This window comes from Pseudophryne corroboree, chromosome 6, assembly GCF_028390025.1.
Source record: "Pseudophryne corroboree isolate aPseCor3 chromosome 6, aPseCor3.hap2, whole genome shotgun sequence".
NCBI lineage: Eukaryota > Metazoa > Chordata > Amphibia > Anura > Myobatrachidae > Pseudophryne > Pseudophryne corroboree.
This window is the reverse complement of record NC_086449.1, coordinates 116,800,954-116,812,241: the sequence shown is the minus strand read 5'-3', so window position 1 is coordinate 116,812,241 and position 11,288 is coordinate 116,800,954. Positions and strand designations below refer to the sequence as shown.

The 11,288-nt window shown below is 39.9% G+C and overlaps 1 protein-coding gene across 1 annotated transcript; it reads right to left on the bottom strand.

The window, feature by feature from the left end:
- Window positions 1-463: 463 nt before the first annotated feature.
- Window positions 464-1,397, bottom strand: LOC134934948 (histone H1C-like). The gene has a single exon (XM_063930270.1). It carries the CDS (start codon window positions 1,118-1,120, stop codon window positions 464-466), a length of 657 nt encoding a protein of 218 aa, XP_063786340.1. The 5' UTR covers window positions 1,121-1,397.
- Between the last annotated feature and the right edge of the window lie 9,891 nt (window positions 1,398-11,288).

Below are 11,288 nucleotides of genomic sequence, written 5' to 3'. Positions count from 1 at the left end.
AGAAACTGCACAGAACTATTTGTCTCTACTGGAGGTTCTCTTTCTGGTAAAGCAGTCTCCCTGTTATTGTGTAGCTAGTGTTCTCAGAAAGTGCAAACAAACATTAAATTGATACTTGCTTTTCAGCAGCTACCCTGCAGACTGTTCACCACAGGGAATGGTGAGTGTTCGAGTACACAGGAAGGAAGCATGCCGCTATTGTGAGCGGCCTGAGGTAGGAAGCAGGACATCCAGGTATTATTTCCCGATCAGTCTTGCTACAGTAGCGCTAATAAATAACCCTGCGTTACCTATCAATAAGCAACCAAAAATCCCACGGAGACACTGCTGAACTGTAACGTAATGTAGTGACTCAATATCTGTACGCCGTGCGCCTACAGCTCTGCCGGGACAGGGTGGGTGGCTCTGAAAAGAGCCTTTGGGGGGATAACAAGGAAGCGAGGCTGCTACGGCGGCTCTTCCATCACTTCTTGGCCGCAGCTTTCTTGGGCTTAGCTACCTTCTTGGCCGGGCTTTTGGCGGCTTTGGGCTTCGCCGCCTTCTTGGCCGGACTCTTGGCTGCTTTGGGCTTCGCCGCCTTCTTGGCCGGACTCTTGGCCGCTTTCTTGGGCTTCGCGGCTTTAGGCTTCTTTGGGCTTTTGGCAGCAGCCGCTTTTGTGGGTTTCTTCACCTTCTTGGGGCTCTTGGCTGCACTCGGAGCTCTCTTGGGCTTCTTCGGGGACTTGGCCACTTTCTTTGCCGCTGGTTTCTTGGGCTTCAGGGCGGCCTTCTTGCTCTCCAGCTGATTCTTATTGAGCTTGAAGGAGCCGGAAGCTCCGGTGCCTTTCACTTGGGTGAGAGTTCCTTTGGTCACCAATCCTTTCACCCCCACTTTGATGCGACTGTTATTCTTCTCCACATCGTAGCCTCCGGCAGCCAGAGCCTTCTTCAGGGCGGCAAGAGAAACTCCACTGCGCTCCTTGGAGGCGGCCACGGCCTTTAAGATCAGCTCGGAAACGCTGGGCCCGGAAGACTTGCCGCTTTTCTTGGCTCCCCCTGCAGCTTTCTTCGGCTGCCTCTTCTTTTTGGCTGCGCCCTCTGACGGCGGGACAGCGGCGACGGCTGGTGCAGTTTCTGCCATGTTAGCTCAACGTCACTTTAACCAACAAATGGTAATACAGCACAAGCCGCTCTCTGACGTCTTTTATATACGGTGCCTGCTGTGCTGTAATTGGCTGCTGAGCCTGGTGCGTTCTGCGCTCTCATTGGCGGAATAAGCAGTCCTTGTAAACCCTTCCCTGTCTGAGTGTAAGGGGAAATCTGCCCTCACCTTGTGTTTCCCTAACGCAGAAAAAGAGTCTTTTATTGGGCATGAGAAAAGCAGCGTGCAGCCTCTCTGCACCACACCAGTACTCCAAGGTCTCCCCTAGGCCTATACGGCCATTGCTAGCCTAGGCGCTGCAAAGAGACCCAGGAACAGCCCCTGTCAGCTTACTTACACCAAGCTGGATCTGTCCAGCATGTAACACATCTGTACTTTTCTGCGAGGCTAAAACGTCTGATTGGGGCATTTTTCTGTCCCCCTGGCACTACATGTAACGAAGGTGATCTGGGGTTCAGTCTGTGCAGGGGATGCACCATTTTCAAAGACATAAAGGTGATGGCTGGGCTCCTGTACACCCGGGTGGCTAGCACAGGCAGGTTGCCTCACAACGTATTGGCAGTCTTGTTTAGGAACTCTAGTTACTGTGACAAAAGAGAGATACCCAGCATAGTCAGCCACAGGTTAACCCTGCTTGTGTGAGATTCTCCCCGTCGTGTAGAATGTTGGTGGGATTTTCCCCAAATGTTTATAAAATGACCCATACAGACATGAATGTATATTTATGCAAGATCGGTGTGTCAGAGTGAGGGCAATGGTGATCTGTTCCCATTACCATTCCTCTTTTAAAAATGCCAAAGTATGAGACTTTGTCATTTTTAAAAGAGGACATCGGAACTTTCCTAAAAATAGAGGGAAACAGTAGGAATATTTGGGAACATTGGGGGGGGGGGGGGGTGGATACAGGAATAATAGAGAGGAAGGTATAGTGGGACAAGTAGAGAGACCTCTTGTAATTGAGCTAGGTGAGAGGAAGGGAAGAAACGAGGAAAAACAGGGGTAGGAGGAAGGAGGAAGAAGAAGAAGATATATATTGTTACATGGCAACTACTGATTGCAGAGTAAAAAAGTGGATGCTATTTTCGGCATATCAATGGATGATAGACATGTTTGCACACAATAGTTCTGGGAAATAAAATAAAATGATGAAGCTTGCAGAATAAGATGAGAGACAACAGTCACCTGAGGAGCAATGGTTCAACTAATCTTACGTTTTCAAATGTACTACCGTGATAAAAGCAGTTGCTGCAGCTTCAGCACTGAACCTGTTGCCTTATAGGTAATTGTCTGCACTTAGTATAATATTAGGGCAATGGATATTGTCTGAATCAAAATATAATTCATTATAAATAGGCGATGTTACCATAGTGGACAGTATACTGGATATATATAGTAAGGAATAGATATGAAATAAGTTTGAATGTATGAGGTAATGTTTAGCTGATTTAAGAGATTAGGTTTGTGTATGTGTTTATATAGATATACTGTATATTTGTGTTTTACAGCAAGATGGTAAAAAATAGTGTAGGGAACAGGTTTATTCTGCTCTAGTCATAAATAAGGCCAGAGAGGTTACAGTAAGATCAAGAGTCATTGTAGAGAAAAGGTATTAGGCCATAAATGATAATAGGTATGTGACAGAGCTCTGTTGGTCATTGGAATTCACAGGTGTGCTTACAGTAGATCAGAATCTACTGGTTTGTCTATTGTCCAGTGAAGGTTAAAAGCTAGGGAGTATAAATTAACTACTATGAAAAGAGATCACATCCATTGATAAAACATTGTGTAACCGACCCCAGGAAAACTTGTCAATACAACAGAACTTTGGATGAAAAGACATTCCAGATTTTACAATACTATACTTGCTTAAGGCAGTGTGGACACCACACTTTTATGACACCATGCCTCCGTGAACAGGACACGACAGCCCAGTTCAATGTTTGTTTTATTACACCTTGGAATCTGACAAACCTATAATTACCTATTCCATTGGAAACTATGAGAATATGATAGTTTGAATTGGTAAAATATGAGATAAAAGGACCAGACTTGTAGTTAGGAGTTAGAAGGAAGAGGGAGAGGGAGAAGAAGAAGGAGAAGGAAGGAAGTCAGTCAGGAGGAGAAGTCATGGAGAACATGCAGAAGGAATGATTCTTGGGATGGCAATCTTTAACTTGCAAGTATACATTTTATGTTAGCAATTGAAACTGTTTGTGAAACTTATGTCATGTTGTTTTATGTTATGTAACGAAGGAAGCATATATAATTATAATTAGTATATATATCACTACTGTGTATATCTTATTCTGTACGATTTGATCTGCCTGTAAATAAAGAATCATATAAAAAGAGCGGTAATATTCAAGCTTGAACTCTCTTTAAGGAATCTTAACTTAATAACTTCATAAGTCATATGTATAAGGACTGCATATATGTATCAGCCAATTAGTTTGTAAGCCTGACATAATATATTTGCAGATATATATGATAAATGCATATTAATTGAAATATATCCATATATTAAATAACCATATATGTTATATTGAATATTAATATTCATAAATAAGATTCCATAAATCAATATTGGCGACCATGAAGGGACTTGTTATTACTGAATCTGATTATCTGATCTATAATATTTATGAGGAGTAGCAGATGCTATAAGCTGGCTACCAAATCTGCAGAATCACGGTGGGGATGTATCTATGAAAATTTATTACCATTGTGTAATGTCAATTTTGTATTCTGTATAACCTAGGATAAATGTGTTAGTGCAATATACGTTATTTTAACTAACATAATATCTATTAGGAAGCAGCACCAAAGGCTATAAGCCTGCTGGCAAAATACAAGATCACAGTGGAATAGGTTACAAATGAGAATAAAGAATTTAAAGGCCTAGAATAGAAAATGTGCACAGTGGAAAAGAGTATTTCCAAATAAATGTATAAATGTACCAGGTATTAGAGTTTAACCTTAAGACACCGGTCAATCTTAAGGAGAGGATACCTTCAGTACTAAAAACAAAGAATATATAAATTTAGCATTGAAATGTTAAAAATGCAAAAGTTTTCTGTAGCATTTAGAAAAATGCGCAGAACTGCGGCTCTAGAAGCCAAACAGAAATGTAAAGAAGAATCAGGTTCACGTCTTCGTAAGGCGTGCCTGACCATTAATGCAAAAATGCATTCGTTATTTAAGTCCCTTAAACAGAAAAATAAACAGAAAAAGTTTGGGGCAGAAGCGAAAAGCCTGACAGTTTGTAATCAAATTGTCAAGATCTCTGATGAAGAGATAACATCCAGCAAGCAAGCTGAGATAGAAACACCAAACAGGAATAGTGTTGAGGTATGTGAAACTCTGTACACAGAGTCTACAGGAGTCAGAAATGACTTAATCAGTCAAGATCCTAAAATTAAGGAAAGTTACATGTTGCAGGACTGCATCAATGTGCAGCGCATGGAGTCTGCTATGGTCACACAGACCACCAGCAGAACAGCCTCTGTGGTAAAGGAAGAAAGTAGCAATGTGCCGGATGTGTCTATCATCAGACAGCACATTAATGTAAAGGAGGTAGCAGCAATAGGAGATGTCCCCTATACTGTGTCTAGTAAGGGGGAAGATCATTGTAACTCAGATTATGAGTATTCTGCTGAATACACTCTCAGAGTTCCCAATGTAAATGAAGAATTTGTTATGCCCTTAGGCAAAGGTGAATTGTCAGCAGATTTAAACACTGATAGCAGCAGTACAGTGCACACAGGGGTGGGGAAGTTCCCCATGGTGAAAACTCCCATGGCAACCAGAGTTGCAAACCTTGAAATGTATTCACCTGGAAACATGTTTAAAGGGAAAATCCATGAAATTAATTCAGGAATGCATGTTTACAAACAAAGTTCCCAAACTTATGTAACCCCCACAGAGCACTCAGAGACTTCTAGTGATGGTGCAAATGTTTGCATGCTCTCAGAGAGACCACATGCAGAGTGTCATTCTGCAAACCACACACCAATTAACAATGACAAAAAGGATCACCAGGATGAAAATGTTTTTATGCCCTGGTGCCATAACCATTTTATTACAGGTGTGGAAAGACAGAAAGCCCTGGGACCTGCAATACATATTTGGCAAAGTTTAACAAGTTTCTCTCCCCACAAAAGTAGGTTTTTTCAGAAGCTCCAAGATTCTTCCAAACTAAGGAGCCACACCAAGCAGCAAACGCTATGGTTAAAGACAGTCTGGGACCAGGCTGCATCACAAGGGAGTATGGTCACAAGTGAATACGGTAGTATCATTCCTTTACTTGTTAGATCCAATGAAGCCATTGTTTGCTTTGATGTTCAAACAGCCACAGTTTCCAAATTAAACCTGCATCATATCTGCAGCGACAATTGTGCTGTCATTGACACACAATGTGACAGGAAAGATTGGCACAGGCCAGAAACAATTGTTTGTTTGTTATTCAATCGTTAAAAGACACATTTGTAAATTCTGTACCTGATAACATGCAGCAGATAGGACAGAATGCATAGCAAGCTATGTTAAATCACTGTATAAATATCTGTGATAGTCATTGTATGTATTTTTGTTTGATTCATAGTAATCCTGGCAACCTGTATACAGAATGGTGCAAGACTCCAAAAAGACTCCAATTTACAAGGGAAAAGGTCTTCATTAACCCTTTCATCGCTGCTATCCAGCAAAATCTACATAGCATCCCTAAAGACTGATATATGGACAAATCCTCAAGGAGTTTTCCAGTTTCACAAGAAAGGGGAAGGTTTTCATTAACCCTTTCATCACAAGTAATCATTTACTTGTCTTTCAAACTACATGTACACTCCCACAACAGTGTACAGCACATCTCATCACTGTGATTATACAGAACTGTCTCATCCCTTCATATACCTTAATCACATATATGTAAACATTTGTCTGAGATATATTTTATATCATTGCATATATACCTTGTAAATATTTTATGTTTTTTTTATATATTACACAATAGATACTACCTATGCTTCCTTCGTAAAAGCTTCAAAAGTAATTAAATATCTAATACAGGATGGTATACCACGTTATAACAAATTGGGCCGAGATTATTAAGTGGGATGAATAATTCTCTTAATAAAGACTGTCACAAGTCTAAGATAATTATTTGTAGCATAACAGGGTCACTGTATATGCACATGGCTGCATATAAAATAATATTGGATGGAATTAGATATATTTAAAGCCATTCCTAAATGATATTTAATATCTGTTTGAAGCAAAATTATATTCATTTATTGTATTGATAGGATGTTACTATATACACATCAAAAGCATTTTAAATAATTATTAGTCAAAATATAGGTAGGATAGAAAACGCCTTTATATGGGTTAAACTGGTATAAGTTTATGTAAGATTGAGATGTATAAATAGGTACAAGGTAGAATAAGGAGATTTAAGACTGCATGGTAATTTATTCAGTGAGGAAATACAGAACAGAGTAGGTGTACTACTCACAGCCATTTGTGGTACTATTGCCCGAAGACAATTAAGACCTACTATTAACAAGCAAGGAAAGAAAGAAAGAAAGAAAAAAAAAAAAAAGACTGTTTCATATATGCCTGTTCTATTCAAAATCACAACCTGTTTGTGCAAAAGCAATATGGACACTGGTCACAACTGCGGCATTGGATAAACGCAAAGGAAACAGAACTGCTAAAGACTGTATAAAGACTATTACTATTACTGAGGGTCGTCACAAGTACTGAATGTTCAAGACACAGCACTCGACGTACACAGCCCTCTGCCTCAAACAGCGAAATGGCAAGCAAAGGAGCAGCTGCTACGAAGAATTCTACTTCTAGTAATGGTGCAAATGTTGCAAACGCAAGGCCATAATGCAAACGCAAGGCATCTCCAATTGCAAGCAAACCACGCAGATGACAGTCTTATCCCAGTAAATTGCTACATACAAGAACAGCAAAAATGTCCAAACGTACTGATCCAGATACAGAAAAAAGGTCTACAATTGGGCTATGGTATTCCAAATGTCTGTAGAAATTAGTTTTCCTCATGAATACTGAATAAAAACCTCAGTTTTGTCTGCTTTAGTTAAAAGTAGAATAAGGTTAGGTAAGCTAAGAATTTTTAGAGATTTTTAAAATCATAATGGTTATTATTATTACACTTATGGTATATATTATGGTTACAACGAAAGTTATGTTTGAAGGAATATTTTGAAATGTATTTGGAAGCAATTACGCTAGTTTAATGTGTGGCCAATCAAAAGAATTTCTCATGGCCACAAGGGGGCGACTGTTGCCTTATAGGTAATTGTCTGCACTTAGTATAATATTAGGGCAATGGATATTGTCTGAATCAAAATATAATTCATTATAAATAGGCGATGTTACCATAGTGGACAGTATACTGGATATATATAGTAAGGAATAGATATGAAATAAGTTTGAATGTATGAGGTAATGTTTAGCTGATTTAAGAGATTAGGTTTGTGTATGTGTTTATATAGATATACTGTATATTTGTGTTTTACAGCAAGATGGTAAAAAATAGTGTAGGGAACAGGTTTATTCTGCTCTAGTCATAAATAAGGCCAGAGAGGTTACAGTAAGATCAAGAGTCATTGTAGAGAAAAGGTATTAGGCCATAAATGATAATAGGTATGTGACAGAGCTCTGTTGGTCATTGGAATTCACAGGTGTGCTTACAGTAGATCAGAATCTACTGGTTTGTCTATTGTCCAGTGAAGGTTAAAAGCTAGGGAGTATAAATTAACTACTATGAAAAGAGATCACATCCATTGATAAAACATTGTGTAACCGACCCCAGGAAAACTTGTCAATACAACAGAACTTTGGATGAAAAGACATTCCAGATTTTACAATACTATACTTGCTTAAGGCAGTGTGGACACCACACTTTTATGACACCATGCCTCCGTGAACAGGACACGACAGCCCAGTTCAATGTTTGTTTTATTACACCTTGGAATCTGACAAACCTATAATTACCTATTCCATTGGAAACTATGAGAATATGATAGTTTGAATTGGTAAAATATGAGATAAAAGGACCAGACTTGTAGTTAGGAGTTAGAAGGAAGAGGGAGAGGGAGAAGAAGAAGGAGAAGGAAGGAAGTCAGTCAGGAGGAGAAGTCATGGAGAACATGCAGAAGGAATGATTCTTGGGATGGCAATCTTTAACTTGCAAGTATACATTTTATGTTAGCAATTGAAACTGTTTGTGAAACTTATGTCATGTTGTTTTATGTTATGTAACGAAGGAAGCATATATAATTATAATTAGTATATATATCACTACTGTGTATATCTTATTCTGTACGATTTGATCTGCCTGTAAATAAAGAATCATATAAAAAGAGCGGTAATATTCAAGCTTGAACTCTCTTTAAGGAATCTTAACTTAATAACTTCATAAGTCATATGTATAAGGACTGCATATATGTATCAGCCAATTAGTTTGTAAGCCTGACATAATATATTTGCAGATATATATGATAAATGCATATTAATTGAAATATATCCATATATTAAATAACCATATATGTTATATTGAATATTAATATTCATAAATAAGATTCCATAAATCAATAAACCTCACTGTTGGATAGCAGGCAAAAGATATGCAGAGACCACGAGGCTGAATGTCTAGAGCAGGCATTCCCATCCATGGTCCTCTAGGCACACCAACAGTGCAGGTTTTAGTGATATCCAGGCTGCAGCACAGATGGTTAAATCAAAATAACTGAGCTACTAATTAAGTCACCTGTGGTGAAGCATGGATATCACTAAAACCTGCACTGTTAGTGTGCCTTGAGGACCGTGGTTGGGAATGCCTGGTCTGGAGAAAAGGCGGCTGCGGAACGGAGCATCAGAACCTCTGGGGGAAACATTGGGGGTAATTCCAAGTTGATCGCAGCAGGACATTTTTAGCAGTTGGGCAAAACCATGTACACTGCAGGTGGGGCAGATATAACATTTGCAGAGAGAGTTAGATTTGGGTGTGGTGTGTTCAATCTGCAATCTAAATTGCAGTGTACAAATAACGCAGCCAGTATTTTCTCTGCACAAAAACAAAATAACCCACCCAAACCTAACTGTCTCTGCAAATGTTATATCTGCCCCACCTGCAGTGCACATGGTTTTGCCCAACTGCAAAAAATGTCCTGCTGCGATCAACTTGGAATTACCCCCTTTGTGTCAGCAGAGATCCACTGTGGATGCAAAGTTGTGAGAAGAAGGGCAACGCAGATTAACAGACCAGAGTTCAACTGCATTGACCAGTGATGGAAAGCACAGATATAGACTAGGGCAGGTCAAGAGCAGTGTTGAGAGAAGATGATCGCCATAGAGGAATGGAAGGCACATGAGGATGGACGTGAGATGTGGACAAACAGAGTTGATGACTGCAAAATGGAGGGCGTGGGCCAGCAGCAAGTACCATCAAGGTCTGAACCTCACCCCCAACCAATGATGGCAGGCTGGAGTAGGGCACTAGAGCGGTGGGAGTCTGCATAGAAACTCCAGAGCAGGTAGGGGGACCACGGAGCTGGATCTGTGCCACACCAGTGGCTTTCTGCGTCTCCAAGGATGGTAGAAAAATAAATAAATAAATAAATAAATAAATATATACATACATAAAAACTGACCCAGTTGAAGAGGCGGGAAGGCCCTGTTCCATCTTACTATGGAATGTGCGCATTGATTACATGTTTCCCCATATTACTAATTATTTCTCAGCGGTAAGTAATAGCACAATGAGGAGTCATGGGTAGTGGCACACTCACATTGGAGCAGACATTGTTGGCGTGGTGCACCATCAGAAGAGGTGAGTGATTGTTATTGAATTAGGTTTGTGTTTATTATTATTTCACATAAACTATGATAGATATATATTGTCCTTAAATCCCTATGGTCCCATTTAAGAGCCTAAACTCTATTATTTTATCATAAATATAACTTTTCTCAATTCTTTTAAAGTGCAAGGTTTTTTTTTTTTCAATAGCAAGCAAAATGGATATAAATGAGATACATATGCATAAATACAAATTCAGTGATTATAGTAGAACAATAAGGTTCTGTTTTTATTTTTTTATTTTTTTATTTCGTTTCCAGTGAGTAGTAGAAAAGCCCCTTTATATAATCCAAATCTACAGTAGCCTTGTATTTTCTTCATGCAATGTCCCAGACATATAAGGTTTAGCTTGTGGTCCTGCAAATCATTAACTCCCTTAGACTGCATGATACTGACATCGGAAAACATACGGGAGGCCCGCATTTGGGATGACTGTGGTCAGAAGACCATCAGCGGCATCCCGATGCTGAGAATCACGACAGGGGAGAGGTAAGTATAATAACCCTCACCTTCTCCTTAGTTCCTAAACATATCCCTCCTGTAGCCTAAACCTACCCCCCTTCTTTGTTCCTAACCCTAACACTCCCTCCCCACATCCTAACCCTCCCCTCCCACAGCCTATCTCTAACCCTGCCACTATTGCCTAACCACAACCTAACCTCCTGCAGTCGAACCCTAACACTCCCCATCTTACTTACATTCACGATTTTGACCACAGTTCCCCCAGTACTGCAACCATTTAAAAGAGAAACATTGTAGTGTGTGTGTGTGTGTGTGTGTGTGTGTGTGTGTGTGTGTGTGTGTGTGTGTGTGTGTGTGTGTGTGTGTGTGTGTTTTATTTGTAGGGGGGTGGTAGTGGAAGTAGGGTGGACAACAGGAGGAGACAGTAGGAATAAGGGGGACGTAGAAATAGGAGGGTATGAGTAAAGTGTGAGGGATGGGAGAAATGAGGTGAAAAATAAGGGTGATGAAGGGAAAAAGTTGGAACAGGGAGAAGAGTAGTGTAAGATAAGAAAAGGGAGGAGATAATCGGAGATGGGAAGAAAAGGCAGAAGGAGGAATAGATAAAGATTGGACAAATGAGTGGAATGTAAAAATAAAAGGCAGAATTAAAGTGACGAGACTCAAAGGGTTATCAATGGGACATGGGAGGAACAAGGAGAAGAATCGGCGAATCAGGAGCAGATGAAAAGGTGTGGAAGAGGACAAAAAAATGAACACAACTGCTAGCCAGCAGGCAAATGGCAGGCCAAGATCAAA